Source organism: Vespula vulgaris, chromosome 7 (genome assembly GCF_905475345.1).
Source record: "Vespula vulgaris chromosome 7, iyVesVulg1.1, whole genome shotgun sequence".
In the NCBI taxonomy this organism is placed as follows: Eukaryota; Metazoa; Arthropoda; class Insecta; order Hymenoptera; family Vespidae; genus Vespula; species Vespula vulgaris.
Genome location: NC_066592.1, coordinates 1,699,913 through 1,717,500, shown reverse-complemented (window position 1 = coordinate 1,717,500; position 17,588 = coordinate 1,699,913). Strand labels below are relative to the sequence as shown.

Genomic DNA, 17,588 nt, shown 5'->3' with positions numbered 1-17,588 from the left:
TGGTCAAATTGTTCTCACGTATACTGTTGCAAGATGAAAACTCGATGTTGGAGAATCTCGAGCAAGGTGACATAGCCGAAACGATTCGTCTATTTTTTGAGAGTAGCACGGCCGTTAAAGCCTCGCCAAAAAGTTTGCTCACGATTCAAGAGGTAAAGTCTATTTTTTTTTCTTTCTTTTTCTTTTTTCTTCTTCTTTCATGAATATCTCGTATTTTTTCCTTTTATTTTGTACCGTAACAAAATTTTTTCGTGCGATTTTGGTGAATGTCGTTTTCCAGGGAATCAGAGAATGTAGTCGATTGACTAAACGGATTTTTTCATCGTCCATGCAATCTCTATTTTGCATAAAAAAACCTTTTCCACATATGTCGATTGATCAGGCTAGGATTTGTTCGTTTATATATCCACTTTGGATTCAATCGAAAAATAAGAATTTCCCTTGACAGATCTTTTTTATTCCTTCTTTTTCTTTCTTTTATTTTTTCCCCCCTTTGTCGTGAAAGAAATCGACCCTTCTTTATGTCAAACACCCCACATATATTTTTTCTCTACTCGTTGAATTTCAAATTCACTCCTCAAATCTAATCGCGCTTTTACTTTTTCTTTCTGTTTGTTCGTACGTTCGATAAATTTTCTTCTTTAAAAACCCAATTCGATTATTTCGAATTTGTTATATATATGAATTCCCCCCCTTTTTTTTATAGGTGGACAAGTTTCTCGAGTTCTTATCAGGTTTAACGAAGGAGGACGAACAGATGCATCACTTTAAGTCTATTATTGATAAGTAAGTTCGCTTTGTAATAAAATAATTGAATTATTTTTTATACCGAGTATTTTATATATTACTATTTTTAGATGTACTGGAAATGATTTGAAAATGATTATAAGATTGATAAAGCACGATCTTCGAATAAATGCTGGCCCTAAACATATGTAAGTATCTCTCTCTCTCTCTTTTTTTTTTTAGTTTTATAATTATTTCTATAATAAAAAAATTAATTTACATAAATTCTTTTTTAATATAATTAATTAATTATTTATTTATTTATTTATTATTATTATAGCCTTAACGCTGTTCACGAGGATGCATTTAAAGCGTTTCAAGTGTCAATGAATTTAGAAGCGGTAGTGCAACGATTTTTACCAAGTACCTCTACGCCATCGTCGACTTCACCGAAGGAAACTACCTTATTGACTTCGCCAGGAGGTACTAAAATAGCACTCTCTCTTATGACCCCTGTTTTACCGATGCTGGTAAGCGATAAACTTCTCTTCTTCGGGTTATCATGGATGAATAATGCAGATGACTTCCTTATCGACGTGTCTGTCCTATATTCAGGCTGAAGCATGCAAGTCCGTTGAAATGGCAATGAAAAAATGCTGTAATGGGATGTTTGCTGAAATTAAATATGATGGTGAACGTGTTCAAGTACATAAAAAGGGTATTGAATTTCAATATTTTAGTCGATCTCTTAAACCAGTAATGGCACATAAGGTATGTCATTAATTATTTTATTTTACTTTTTTTTTTATGAAAATCATTTGATTTCTAAAAAAAAATGTTACAATAATAATTACAGATAAGACACTTTAAGGATTACATTCCGAAAGCGTTTCCAGATGGCGATGATTTAATTCTTGATTCTGAAATCCTTTTGATTGATAATAAAACTAGCAAACCATTGCCATTTGGAAGTTTAGGTGTTCATAAGGTACATGTGGCTATGTGAATATACAATTATTCATGATGTTATTAGTAATACTTTTATATTATACATCTGTCTGCAATTACTCATATCTACATGTTGCAGAAATCAGAATTTAAGGATGCAAACGTTTGTCTTTTTGTCTTTGATTGCATTTATTACAACGGAGAAGTACTTATTAACAAGTAAGTTTTAATAAAATATTTATCTATGAATTTGTGATAACATTATTTTATTTGATCAGATCTATGAAAGAAAGAAGACAGATTTTAAAGAGTAGGATGACAGAAATACCTAACAGAATAATGCTGTCTGAATCTCAGGAAGTGCATGTATGTAAAATTTTGTTTTCTTTAGTTTGTACATTCGTCATATTCATTTAATAATCAATATATCATAATTTTAGAAAAAAAAAGATTTGGCAGAGATGATAGCAAAAGTTCTGAGATTGGGTCTCGAAGGATTAGTTCTGAAAGATATTAAAGTATAAATCGTTATTAAATATTTATAATGGTAATATTATTAATGAATAATGATGCAATATAAATGTTAAAATAATTTTAGAGCAAGTACGAGCCTGGTAAAAGGCATTGGTTGAAAGTAAAGAAGGATTACTTGTTCGGTGGTGCTATGGCCGATAGTGCAGATCTCGTTGTTCTCGGCGCATGGTATGGTACCGGTCAAAAAGGTTTGTACATTACCGACTGTCGATACTATTCAAGAATAAAAATCACGGACTATAATTGTTATAATCTAAAATTTTTTAAATTATTTTCAAATTTAATAACAATCGACTTCCACTCAAATAGTCAAATAAAAATGATCTCTTCCTTAATTTCCAACGATTTTTTCTCTCGAAAAAATGAAAAAGAAAATCGAATAGAAATGGACTCTTTCTCAATGATTTTCTTTTTCGAAAAAATGTTTAGTATAATTATTATTTTGGATTTCTGTTAAAAATTTGAACATCACTAGAATTTTTAAGAGAAATCAAAAATAATAATTGTATTAAAAATGTTGTATCAATATATCTGTATTCTAGGAGGAATGATGTCAATCTTTCTTATGGGTTGTTACGATCCTGATGCGGATAAATGGTTAACTGTGACAAAAGTGAGTGCTTCGAAAGATAAAATTTGATTCTTTATAAAAAATGAAATAGTTAGCGAAAATGATGAAATGAGTAATCTATGATAATTAATTAGGTACACTCAGGCCACGACGATGCAATGTTAGAGGCACTTCAAAATAAACTCGATATGATTAAAATAGGTAAAGATCCAGCTAAAGTTCCAAAATGGTTACGAGCAAACAAACCAATGGTACCAGACTTTGTTGCAAGAGACCCTAAGGTAATTAAAATATTCTGTGATCGTTTAATTTAAATATATTGTACGTGTTGAATTTTTTATTTTATTATTTTTTAAGAAACAACCAGTCTGGGAAATTACTGGAGCAGAATTTACAAATCAAGGAGTGCATACAGCAGATGGAATTAGCATTAGGTTCCCACGAGTAACAAGAATTCGCGATGATAAGGATTGGTCTACTGCTACGAATTTGAATGAACTTCGTGAATTATTTAGAAGGAGTTCTGACTGCTTAGACTTTAGCATTCTCTTGGGAACCAATAACAGGTGAGAATGAAGTCAAAGGAATTAACATGTTTAACATAGAATTAATTAAGAAATTAACAACACGTTCGTCTACAATGTATTATCATTTATCATATTTTAATCTTTTAAAGCGATAAGAAAGATCCGAAATTAATTGCTTCGACCAGTTCTACGCCTTCGACCTCCGGCAAAATCGATAAAGGAAAAAATATTTCTCCAAAAGGAGTAAAAGTCGAGAAAACAAATGTCGACGACGATGACAAGGAGAAAACTAAAGGAAAAATTAAAATAGAAGGTAGAATCAGAGTTAAAAAGGAATTTCATATCGATCAACCAAGTACGAGTAGACAAATAATGAAAGAAATAGAAACATGTGGAGAGGAAAATGTTAAAACGAAAAAGATATCAAATTTACTCGAAGCCAGTTATGATCCTGATATTAAAATAAAAGAAGAAGCTACTCCAATCGAGAATCTAGAACACGAAGAATCCATAATAAAGGATGAAACTGATTCTAAAAAAGATGATACATCCGCCAAGTATTATTCTTTCGTTAATAACGACGTATGTATCATTATTTTCCTATTGATCGTTATATATTCTCGTATCGGTTATAATACTTTTATTAATTCAATGTTTTATATCAATATATTGTATCATATTTTCATTGATTCACGTTCTATTCGATATTTTCATAACGCATTTTCACGCCGACGGTTGTTTTTGCGTTTCTCTCTGTAGAGCGACGCTTATATCAATGCTTTTTTTTATTCTACTATTCTTCGATTAACACTAACCGTATCAAGCACAGTCATTTGATTTACGATTTACGATTTACGATTTCATCTTGAATTTATACATATATATTATTTCTTCCGATCATCATCAACTATCTGTAAAATTTTAGATTCTCTTGTTAATCAATTTCTCGTCTTTGATTTTTTTTTCTCTTCTGTTTCTTGAGATGAGAAAAATTTGTCACCCCCGTTTCTTATCATAACCGATCACAAATTTGACCGGTGTATAAATTTTTTATCATCTTCTAAATTTTTCTACCTGGAACCTTACCTCTGAACTTTAGTATCACAACTATAGATAATTCCGTACATCTTAACATGATTTTGCTCTAATTTGATATGTAATCAACAGATATACATATTGAGAATAATCAAAATAGTCACAAACTCGATATAAATCTGATCAATGATGCACAATGATTCCCTACAAAAGTAAGGTGTAAATTTACACACTGCATAGTATATATAAGTAAGCATGATAAATTTCTCATCAAGTTTTGGATGCCAACAGTAAATAGATTATAAAGAATTTTCCATATTTGGGAGAAGAAGCATCTCGACCGTCGTCACCATCACTCTGTCAATTTATTATCCTCAAAATAGTTGAACCATTTACTGGATGTTGGAGAAATATTACGACGGATAACTTTTTCACGAGCGCATCATTGGAGATAAAATTATTGGCAAAACGAACAGTGTTATTTGGGATTATTCGGAGTGACAAAAAAGAATCGTCCTAGTTAGCAAGATCAGCAAAAGACGAATTGGGACGTTTCACAATGTTTATTTTACAAAACAAATGATTGTACTTTAACAATTTCTAAATCCAAACCAGCCCAAAAAGTTTGTTAAAGTACTAAGTTTAAAGTATAAAAGAATAGAAATTAATAAATAAGAAATATTAAAGTGAATATCTGAAAGAGTAGCATATTATAAGAAAACCACATTCGACGTCAATGTCATCGATAAAATGGCAAGGAAATACAGCGTCAAATGAGAATTTTATAAATGGCCTCGTACGAATTCCTTTCAACGTACTTTATTTCACTGGTATAAATACATACATTCTTTATAAATAAATAAGTGGACAAGGTATATCCAGACAACAATTTCTACTATAAATAGCAGAAGAGCTAGCCAAAGAATATCACGAATTTCTGCAAGAAGAAAAAGAAAACTTACAAGGAATATCAAACGGGTCAAGGCAATATTTCTCATTCGAGAGAAACATGCTAAATATGATTCTGCAAAGAAAGCCAAACAACTGAATCTTGTCTAATTAATAAAAAATAAGTTTGCGGTAAATGTAGAAAGGTGAATCCTATCACTTGCAAAAGAATCCCGTTAAATAAATTAAAAGCATCGTTCATTTATCTCTATGTAAAGTAAATACCGCCACTACGATCTCCTGCTTGCGTTATACGCAAAATATATAAAAACGAAAATATACGAATGGTTATTTTATCATTATTTAAAAGTTACGTTGTAAAGATTAGTTTTTATAAGAAATTGACAATTTCTGCTGAAACAGGCTGAAGAAAGGTTTATTACATCGGTGAAATTTGTACGGCGGTCAAACGACCGGTTATGGTAAAAATCGGTATAGCGAAACGCCGGTACGATTAGTGTTAATGTATTTTTAATTTTCATTATTAAAATTTCGATTATATGGTAATTTTTTTTAGTTACTAAACGAACTAAATTTTTGGTGATATGCTCACCCTGACGGTAAATTCAAGAGTATATACGTTTCGAGCGCGACCCACCCGTGGAACGCGTTCGATGAAAGAGTCGGCCGCGAGCCACCGGTGGTACGCGCCGGCGTGAACGTGTTAATACGTAATTTTATTGATAAATTATATATCTTATTTTTATTGATATACTTTTTATTAATAAATTATATTGGAAGATGTGAATAAATGTAATATGACAATAGTATATCGAATACAACGCGAGAGGAAGTCCATTAAATTGGATCGACGGTCGGAAGCCACGAAAAGGATTGCCGTCCGATGCTCGGCCTTTATCCGACAATATGGAGGATGTACTCGTAAGTTAACGCCTACGCCCAATTCACATCTCTGTAAATTTTGAAAATCCTTTATTTCATACTTCATTCATCAACCTTGAATCCATCCATTTTTGACATTTCGTTCGTTTTCTACCTCTTTTTTCTCTTTTTCATTTTCGACTACTCTGACGTTTGGAATTTTAAAATAATATTTTTAAATTAACTCGCAGAGATCAAAGGGCATTTTTCGAGAGGTTCGTGTCAGTCTAGCACGAGACATAAAAAAAAAGAGACGGAAACGTTTCTACCGAGAATTAAAAACGTATCCTTTTTATATATTATATTTTACGGTACATATTTCACGGCCTTGACCTTAAATATCGATTAATATTCTTTTTCTAGACTTTTTACGCCAATTTCTTTTCCTTTCTCTTTAATCTATTTTACTTTATTTCTTACTATCTTCCCTCTTTTCCATCCCCAAATTGAAACTTAAATAAAAATTTTTAATATTTTCACACAATCCTTTAAAAAAAAAAAAAAAAGAGAAGAAAAAAGAAAAAAACTTAAAAAAAGAAGAAAGCAAAGATAAATCCCCTCCGAATATTCCTGTACGTGACGTAGAATCGTAATTTACGAATGATACAATCTATAACGTATATATATATATAAGCCGTTAAATCCTTTGAGCATGTGAGGTATTCACAAATTGATCGTTACTGAGGGAGCTTTCCAGATAAGCAAACAGAAAAGAAAGGGGCGAAAGAGAGAGACAAATATAGAGATAAAAAGCATGGAATATGTATAGACGCGTACATTGAAATTTCTCGACGATATGTAATTGCATGTTGCATAAATTTTAATCGTTTCCAAATAAAATGTGAGAATAGGGTAAATGGACCTGTTTACTCACGAAAACTGCTGTTACATAACATTTAAACGAAGAATATTGGAATTCCAAATTTTTAATCTAAAATATCGTGCGTATTTACATTTTTATTATATATTTATTCTATTATCTGATATGCTCTGAATATTTATAACGAAGGTTTTAAAATAGCGATATGCTGTCGATTAATTAGTAAAGTACCTGACCATACATATGATTAAAATATATATGATTGTTCAATAAATAATATCGGTTCTTTCAATATTTTCCGTTTAAAAGAACAAATAATATTATTTTTTATCAGTATAAATAAGACGAGCGGCCTATGTCTGAATAAACAAGAACAGCATATTTTATTACTAATTAAAAAAATATATTTATTATTATTTTTACTGTTATACTTATTATTATTATACTTGGTATAATATGATATTGTAGACTTTTCACTGAAATAATATCATCATTATTTATTTAATTATACAATATTGAAAATTTTAATATTACTTTGAATCCACTCTTATAGCTTAATGTAATATGAAACACGTTTGAAGGTTTCATTTTCCTAAATAATGAATGTATGCTTTTGTGTCATTAGAAAGACATAGTAATTATAATTATTATTTAATTAATCTCTTATTATCTCTCTCTCTCATATTCTCATTTGAAATAATGAAAGCTCTCTATGCCAGATATATTTTGCTTAATGAAACTTTGTTGAACTTTGTAATTTGATATAAAGAAAAAAAGACAAAAAATACAAAAGAGAACTATATATATCTGGATATATACGTAGTTGTTTCAAAAGATAACAGGATTAGTGATCATTAGTTGAAACATTTGACTTATACTCTTCAACCCCTTCAGGGAATTTAAAGAAGACTATGCTTTTAACACCAATTTAAGAAAAGTTCTAAAGAAATATTAAAGCTGTTTAAAAGCTATTAAAATAAGCTTAAGAGCTACTAAAAATGCTTAAGTAAATTGTTTATCTATATTGTAAATACATCTAATTTAGAATTCAATCTATTTACATTAAATTCTAAATATATCTATACATATATGTATATATATTCGTATATATACACATATATATATATATCTTTTTCTAGCATAGAAAATTTAAATCACATATTTTCCTTAATAAAAATTAATAAATGATCAGACTGGGAGCAATTGTTTTAAAAGATTCCGATCGACACAAGTCCACTCATGTGATTCACGATCGTAAAGAAATTCCATCGACAATTCTCAAGGTTTGTTAACAAAAATAATAATAATAATAATAATAATAATAACAATTTGTAAAAATAATTATATTTTTATTAGGTTACTAACACGACTAAAGTTCATTAATTTAGAAATCTTTTTTCTCTGTTTTAATGTCTGTAAGATATTAATTTCGAAAATTTTCGTATTTCCTGATATTCATATTTGTTACGTTCGGAAAAGAGAACGCGAGTTTGGTTCTACCCCCAAATGGACGAACGCAAACGAAGCGACAAATTCGATCAATACAGCGCGAGCTAAAATCTCTGCTCGCGTCCCGGGGATGTAAAGCTAACAAGATTAATTGTAGAGTTAATACCGAAGCCATTACCGAAGCTGCTTCGTCATTTAACAGTTTCCGTAGTTGACAAGGTGCCTGTCCATGGCTTATGCCAATTAACCTTTCCATGTTGTCGTAACTATTGCTTAATTATTTAATAAATCCTGCAGGGCCTACTATCCTGATGTCGTGTATTAGAAAATATATATCTAATATGCATCTATTTCTTTATAGATCACTTTCAATTTTATTCGTACTAACAATTTTCGTATATTATCTTTTTCTTCAGTTCTTTTTTTTTCTTTTTTTTTTTTTAAATCAAATCTACGAATTTATGAAAAAGATATTAATAGTGACCATCTCATATTTTTGATTCAATATTTTTCAGTATCTTTTGGTAGAATTTTAAAATAATGTGAAAATCTGCGTATATACGTGAAAGTTATTTTTATATTTTCTTTAGACATGCATCGTGCGTTTTTCTCATAGATCCGTTTCAAGATTATTTGCAGTAATAATTTTTGTAAATAATTTCTTGCAAATCATTCTTTTTTTTTTTTTAAATTATCAGTGAGATATTGTTAATCAATTAACCGTGTTTTTGATTTAGTATTTTTTTTTTTTTTTTTTTTAAGTTTCAAGATAATCCGAAATACGCGTGTATATGTAAAATTTATTTTGTTGCATTTGTTATTATTATTATTATTATTATTAAAAATTATTAATATTTTGTTTTTTATTTAATAGGTATATTCGTAATTTTTTATAGGATTTTCACGATATTCCAAAAAGTGCAAGACACGTAAACTCATCGTGGGTGGAAGAATCTGCTGCGTCATCGGAAATGAAGGATATTTATCCGTATGCAGTAACATTAGCTGCGGATTATTGTAACTGTCCTTGCAGCTGTACCCACTAATGATGAACGAGCATCAACTCAAAATATCTTTTGTCATATTATTGATTTTCCTCAAGTTCCGTCGAGCTTTTATCTCTTATTTCATTATTATGGAGATATAGAAACATTTAATTAATAAATTCAAAATAACGAATAACGATGACTAAAAGAAAAAAAGAAAAAAAAAATAGAAAAATTTAAAAATGAAAAAAAAAATACTTATCGCGTATTTCTTATTATTATAGAAATATAAAAAATTCGAAGTACGCGACAAAAAACGAAAAGAAATTTTTGTTAAGTATTAAGAACTTGGAATATTTCTTTTTTTTATGAGTTATTATTTTAATAGATTTCATTTTAGTATTCCTCCGTAATTCATTATTTTATATTTACATAATATGAAATTAAAAAATATATTAGGAGATGCTGTAAAAGCTAAAATTCAATTCAGAAGCCATTGCAAAAAACGGATAAATTTGATGGAAAATTTTGTTTGGCAAAATTGAAGAAGACATTGTTAAAGGGTGTGGCTACCCATTTGTATGGTTTAACACGTTCACGCCGACGCAAACCACCGGTGACTCGCGCTCCACTCTTATATATGCTTGGATTTTCTGTAGAGTGAGCGTATATTAATTTGCTTAATGTTCATATTTTTAAATCGAAAAACTTCATTGAAATTATTTATTGCTATAGATGGTGTAATTATTATTATCTTTTTAAAATAATTAATAATAAATTAGGTTGATATAAATTTAAATTTAAAAAATTAAATGGTTACTTAAATTTATAACAACGAAATAATACGAAAGAAATTTTCGTTTTTTTCTTTTTGCATTTTCTTTTTGTAAAAAAAAAAAAAAAAAAACAATTTATCCAATCATGGAAACTAATATTTATCGATGTCCTTTATCTATATATGGTGTAGAATTTTAAGAATAACATATATACAAGTACATATAATATTGCTTATATTTTTTGTTTCCATTAAAGATTAATTCTGATATATTTCGAATAATATTGTGGATATCATACTATAGTTTGAGAATCAGAAGGCATTGTACATGTCATAAAATATCAGCACATTCCAGTACAATGCATTCCATTATTAGTTATTTAATTAAAAAAATAAATAGAATCGTGCGTTTAATTTAGAACTGATTCATGCGTGAGAACAAACATTTAATTTGCCATAACAATCAATATTTTCAATATATTTCCTCAGATAAAACAAATCAGAAATATCAGCAATACTATCGTTTCCTTGTTTGTAAGAGAAAAAAAAACGACAACAAAAAAGAAAAAACCAAACCTAAGTACGATATGAATTTTGTTAAATTATTTTTGTTTCGGTATAGAGGGATATTGCAGGAAGGATCGATGGTTTTTCTTACTTTTGCGAACTTAAGTCCGTTTGATAGTCATTTTCTGAATAATAAAAAACACGTCTTTTAAATTAATAATCATTTAATCATTTAATCAAGAAAAATACAAATTATTAAATGCATATACATATACAAATATTTATATTAAATTTGTGTTTGTATATGGATCTGTAAATTATTTTTATTTTATAAGTTAAACATTCTCTGAATTTTAGGAAATTATTAATAGTGATTGAAAATTAGAAATACATCCGGCAAAGTATATAATTTCATTGTGGATGCCAGGACGATCGCCTTACATCCACCAACTGAACTATTGTTCATAGTCATTTTTGGAATCAAAAAAGTATTTCGAATATTATTAATAATCATCCAATAAAAAAAATATATATATATATATATATGTATATGTATATATATATTTATACTAAATTTGTACATTAAAGTGTGGATCTGTAAATTATTTTGCCTTTTAAGTTAAACACTACCGAAATCTTAGGAAATTATTAATAATGTTTGAAAATTAGAAATACATTCGGCAAATAAAATAATTGCATTGTGGATGCCAGGACGATCGCCTAACATCCACCGATTGAACTATTGTTTCTATGGATCTTTTGACCAAAAAAATTATTATGTATATTATAAATAATTATCCGATAACAAAAAAAAAACAAAATATATATATATATTCGTATTAAATTTGTGTGTGTATATGGTTCTGTAAATTATTTTCTTTTATAAGTTAAACACTTCCTAAATTTTAGGAAATTATAAATAATAGTTTGAAAATTAGAAATAATCCGGCAAATTATATAATTGCATTGTGGATGCAAGAAGGATTGCCTTACATCCACCAACTGAACTATTGTTCATAGTCATTTTTGGAATCAAAAAAGTATTTCGAATATTATTAATAATAATCCAATAAAATATATATATATATATATATATATGTATATATATTTTGATACTAAATTTGTACGTTAAACCGTGGATCTGCAAATTATTTCGTTTTTTAAGTTAAACACTTTCGGAAATTTAGGAAATTATTAATAATGTTTGGAAATAAGAAATACATCCGGCAAATAAAATAATTGCATTGTGGATGTCAGGGCAATTGCCTAACATCCACCAACTGAACTATTGTTTCTATGGATTTTTTGAACAAAGAAATAATTTTGCATATTACTGATAATTATTCGGGAAAACAAAAAAAAAGGATATATATATATATATTGATATTAAATTTGTGTGTGTACATGAATCTGTAAATTATTTTATTTTATAAGTTAAACATTTCCTAAACTTTAGAAAGTTATAAATAATGATTGAAAATTAAATATAATCCGGCAAATAATATAATTGCATAGTGGATGCTAGGATAGATCGCCTAACATCCACCAACTGAACTATTGGTTGTAGGTATTTTCTGAGTATGAAATTATTTCGTATATTATTAATAATTATTCGGTAACAAAAAAAAAGTATATGTATATATATGTGTATATATATATATATATTCATATTAAATTTGTGTGTATATATGGTTCTGTAAATTATTTTCTTTTATAAGTTAAATATTTCCTAAATTTTAGGAAATTATTAATTATTATTGAAAATTAGAAATACATCCGGTAATAATATAATTGCATAGTGGATGCCAGGACGATCGCCTTACATCCACCAACTGAACTATTGATTTTCGGTATGTTTCGTATAAAGAAAGTATTTCGTATATTATTAATAATTGTCTGGTAACAAAAGAAAAAAATATATATGTATATATATATATATATATGTTCATATTAATTGTGTGTATTTGCGTATATGGTTCTGTAAATTATTTTCTTTTATAAGTTAAATATTTCCTAAATTTTAGGAAATTATAAATAATAATTGAAAATTAGAAATACATCCGGTAATAATATAATTGCATAGTGGATGCCAGGACGATCGCCTTACATCCACCAACTGAACTATTGATTTTCGGTATGTTTCGTATAAAGAAAGTATTTCGTATATTATTAATAATTGTCTGGTAACAAAAGAAAAATATATATATGTATATATATATATATATGTTCATATTAATTGTTTGTATTTGTGTATATGGTTCTGTAAATAATTTTCTTTTTTAAGTTAAACATTTCCCAAAATTTAGGAAATTATAAATAATAATTGAAAATTAGAAATAATCCGGCAAATTATATAATTGCATAGTGGGTGCCAGGACGATCGCCTGACATCCACCAACTGAACTATTGATTTTCTCGGTATGTTTTGTATAAACAAAGTTTTTCGTATATTATTAATTATTATTCGATAACAAAACAAAATATATATATGTGTATATATACATATATATGTGTTCATATTAATTGTGTTTGTATTTATATGGTTCTGTAAATTATTTTCTTTTTTAAGTTAAACATTTCCTAAATTTCAGGAAATTATAAATAATTATTGAAAATTAGAAATAATCCGGCAAATTATATAATTGCATAGTGGGTGTCAGGACGATCGCCTGACATCCACCAACTGAACTATTGATTTTCTCGGTATGTTTTGTATAAACAAAGTTTTTCGTATATTATTAATTATTATTCGATAACAAAACAAAATATATATATGTGTATATATACATATATATGTGTTCATATTAATTGTGTTTGTATTTATATGGTTCTGTAAATTATTTTCTTTTTTAAGTTAAACATTTCCTAAATTTCAGGAAATTATAAATTATTATTGAAAATTAGAAATAATCCGGCAAATTATATAATTGCATAGTGGGTGTCAGGACGATCGCCTGACATCCACCAACTGAACTATTGATTTTCTCGGTATGTTTTGTATAAACAAAGTTTTTCGTATATTATTAATTATTATTCGATAACAAAACAAAATATATATATGTGTATATATACATATATATATGTGTTCATATTAATTGTGTTTGTATTTATATGGTTCTGTAAATTATTTTCTTTTTTAAGTTAAACATTTCCTAAATTTCAGGAAATTATAAATAATTATTGAAAATTAGAAATAATCCGGCAAATTATATAATTGCATAGTGGGTGTCAGGACGATCGCCTGACATCCACCAACTGAACTATTGATTCTCGGTATGTTTTGTATAAACAAAGTTTTTCGTATATTATTAATTATTATTCGATAACAAAACAAAATATATATATGTGTATATATACATATATATGTGTTCATATTTATTGTGTTTGTATTTATATGGTTCTGTAAATTATTTTCTTTTTTAAGTTAAACATTTCCTAAATTTCAGGAAATTATAAATTATTATTGAAAATTAGAAATAATCCGGCAAATTATATAATTGCATAGTGGGTGCCAGGACGATCGCCTGACATCCACCAACTGAACTATTGATTTTCTCGGTATGTTTTGTATAAACAAAGTTTTTCGTATATTATTAATAATTATCCGAAAACAAAAAAAAATATATATATGTGTATATATACATATATATGTGTTCATATTTATTGTGTTTGTATTTATATTGTTCTGTAAATTATTTTCTTTTTTAAGTTAAACATTTCCCAAAGTTTAGGAAATTATAAATAATAATTGTAAATTAGAAATAATCCGGCAAATTATATAATTGCATAGTGGGTGCCAGGACGATCGCCTGACATCCACCAACTGAACTATTGATTCTCGGTATGTTTTGTATAAACAAAGTTTTTCGTATATTATTAATGATTATTCGATAACAAAACAAAATATATATATGTGTATATATACATATATATGTGTTCATATTAATTGTGTGTGTATCTATATGGTTCTGTAAATTATTTTCTTTTTTAAGTTAAACATTTCCTAAATTTCAGGAAATTATAAATAATAATTGAAAATTAGAAATACATCCGGTAATAATATAATTGCATAGTGGATGCCAGGACGATCGCCTTACATCCACCAACTGAACTATTGATTCTCGGTATGTTTTGTATAAACAAAGTTTTTCGTATATTATTAATAATTATCCGATAACAAAAACAAATATATATATGTTTGTATATACATATATATCTGTTCATATTTATTGTGTTTGTATTTATATGGTTCTGCAAATTATTTTCTTTTTTAAGTTAAACATTTCCCAAAATTTAGGAGATTATAAATAATAATTGAAAATTAGAAATAATCCGGCAAATTATAGAATTGCATGATGGATGCCAGAGTGTGGGACTGACATGCATCAACTGAACTATTGATTGTCGGTGTATTTGGTATAAACAACGTATTTCGTGTAATATTAATAAATATGCGGTAACTAAAAAGAATATATATGTATGTGTGTGTGCATATATATCTGTCCATATTTATATGGTTCTGCAAATTATTGTCTTTTTTAAGTTAAACATTTCCTAAATTTTTGGAAATTTAAATAATAATTGAAAATTAGAAATAATCCGGCAAATTATATAATTGCATAGTGGATGCCAGGGCAATCGGCTGACATCCACCAACTGAACTATTGATTCTATGTATGTTTCGTATAAAGAAAGTATTTCGTATATTATCAATAATTGTCTGGTAACAAAAAAAAATATATATATGTGTATATAGATAGATATATATGTATGTATGTGTTCATATTAATTGTGTGTGTATTTGTTTCATATTAAGTTGATGTATATATATGGTTCTGTAAATTATTTTGTTTTTTAAGTTAAACATTTCCTAATTTTTAGGAAATTATAAATAATAATTGAAAATTAGAAATAATCCGGCAAATTATATAATTGCATAGTGGATGCCAGGGCGATCGCCTGACATCCACCAACTGAACTATTGGTTGCAGTTATTTTTTTAGTAAAGTATTTCGTATGTTATTAATAATAATTCGGTAGAAAAAAAAAGTTTGTTGAATATATATATATATATTTTTATATTTATATTTGAATTGAAATTGTGCGTTTTGTGTATGTCGATCTGTAAATTATGTTCTTATGTATGTTAAACATTTCCTAAAATTTCGGTAATTACTAATAATCATTTAAAATTAATTCTCACAGTGAAAAATAAAATATTGTATTGCTGATGTTTTTGAGTCCGATCGCACACTATTGCAATAATTAAATAATTGATTAGTTGATTATTAATTTTCGTACATACATATTTGTGTACTTGTATATATATGTACGTTTATGTGTGCTACTATTTGTGACTATATTCTCGTTCTCGTTGGAATTACTACATTTTAGAATCGAGATACGAGTACGTTAAACGAAATATATAGGTATAATCTAATATAGAGATTTCTCTTTCGACTACTTTTTTTTGTTTTACTTTTTGCTTGCATCTTTTTTTTTTCTTTATTTTTGTTTTGTGCAAGCAGCCAAGTAAAAGAACTTATTTTCCGAAGCAGGAAACTGCGTTGAAAGCGCATTGTTTCCAATAGCTTCGTTTACGCTGCAGATCTCCAATCTCGAGCTGGTTTCTAAGTCGTTTTATGATCTGCTTCGTAAAGAGATAATTTATTAGAGCTGCGTCGATGGTACCGTCATCATCCACCAACTGTAATAATAGAAATGAAAGTATATATTTTTTTCCTTTTTCTTCCTTCCTTTTTCTTTTTTCCTTTCTTCTACTATTTTATTTGAAAATAAAAAAATAATTACTTTTATACTTTTATCGTAAAAATATAAATATATATTTACTTTGTCTTTTTAATTTATATAATATTTTGTATTATGTATGTGTATGTATGGGTGTGTATGTATTTTATTCGAGAAAGATAAACATTAATTTTATATCGATTAAACGAAATATTGTACCTTTAATTTCGAAATTGTGTAATAATAAAAGAAGAATGATTTCAATTTAATGTGTAAAATAAATAGGAAGATATCGTATTATTATATGTTATTATATTATAGTATTTGTCTTCTTTTAATATTTTAACATGGAAAAATGTTATTTACTTTTTAATTAATAACGTACGAAGATAAAATATTTTCATCAGATTTCTGTATAAAATATCGTAATTCAATAAAAATCGTTTGTACTGTCTCTCTTTGTGTCTCTCAATCTATCTACCTATCTATCCATTTATTTATCTATCTATCTATCTCGTAAATTATTGAAACGGAAAATTTAACTTTCAACAAATTCTCTAAAGTTCTATCTCAGAACGTACGAAAATAGAAAACGCATTCAATCTCTCTTCCTCTGATTGAGAAAACCTTTTAAATCAGCATAATCTTCTATATTGATTATCTCATATTTGTAGTGTTCGATTGATGAGTAAATAATTCGTATGTGTGCCTACAGATTTCTAAGTGTAATCGAGAAATTGTTCCCAGAAAACTGGGACAGTGTTAATCCTTAAAATAATTTAGTCGCCAAACAGGTAACTTTACTTTGGAATACGAATTTAATTAATGCAAGATACCGTTATCTTACGTTAATTAATATTAATAATTATCAGTAGTTGTTAGTTATAAATTATAAACACACTTACATACTCAGATACATTACCGTAACACTGGCACTAGCACTATCACTGTTGTAGAACTCTATCTTATTTTTATGTTATTATTACTGTAACTACATTCGAATATATAATTGAATGTACGTAATTTGTACATATGGCACGAGCATATGTATATGGATACGTATATCCAAAATGTATAGAGAGATACGAAAGTCCACGTTCAATTTATAGATTAAATCGCCCCCATACATCCA

At 27.5% G+C, this 17,588-nt stretch overlaps 2 protein-coding genes and 1 long non-coding RNA gene across 10 annotated transcripts in view; 1 reads left to right on the top strand and 2 right to left on the bottom strand.

Annotated features, from left to right (window-relative positions):
• LOC127065072 (DNA ligase 3) overlaps window positions 1–16,910 on the top strand; it is a 48,735-nt gene extending 31,825 nt beyond the window's left edge. For 3 of the 8 annotated variants that reach the window (XM_050996947.1, XM_050996955.1, XM_050996954.1), the window contains exons 4-20: window positions 1–152; window positions 707–786; window positions 858–935; window positions 1,067–1,256; window positions 1,342–1,497; window positions 1,583–1,714; window positions 1,814–1,893; window positions 1,953–2,040; window positions 2,115–2,192; window positions 2,273–2,396; window positions 2,751–2,821; window positions 2,914–3,060; window positions 3,137–3,345; window positions 3,456–6,171; window positions 6,363–6,454; window positions 8,184–8,274; window positions 9,337–16,910. The exon at window positions 1–152 is cut by the window's left edge and continues 87 nt beyond it. In XM_050996947.1, the coding sequence (XP_050852904.1) occupies window positions 1–152; window positions 707–786; window positions 858–935; window positions 1,067–1,256; window positions 1,342–1,497; window positions 1,583–1,714; window positions 1,814–1,893; window positions 1,953–2,040; window positions 2,115–2,192; window positions 2,273–2,396; window positions 2,751–2,821; window positions 2,914–3,060; window positions 3,137–3,345; window positions 3,456–4,065 (2,195 nt within the window). In that variant the 3' untranslated portion in view covers window positions 4,066–6,171; window positions 6,363–6,454; window positions 8,184–8,274; window positions 9,337–16,910. Of the gene's footprint in view, window positions 153–706; window positions 787–857; window positions 936–1,066; window positions 1,257–1,341; window positions 1,498–1,582; window positions 1,715–1,813; window positions 1,894–1,952; window positions 2,041–2,114; window positions 2,193–2,272; window positions 2,397–2,750; window positions 2,822–2,913; window positions 3,061–3,136; window positions 3,346–3,455; window positions 6,172–6,362; window positions 6,455–8,183; window positions 8,275–9,314 lie in introns of all 8 variants that reach the window. The other 5 variants (XM_050996953.1, XM_050996952.1, XM_050996948.1 and 2 more) reach the window with 5 other exon arrangements.
• LOC127065086 (uncharacterized) overlaps window positions 1–17,588 on the bottom strand; it is a 207,544-nt gene that overhangs the window by 141,576 nt on the left and 48,380 nt on the right. The gene's annotated exons all lie outside the window — the stretch shown is intronic.
• The window catches only part of LOC127065084 (uncharacterized), a 62,698-nt gene that overhangs the window by 30,445 nt on the left and 14,665 nt on the right, over window positions 1–17,588 (bottom strand). The gene's annotated exons all lie outside the window — the stretch shown is intronic.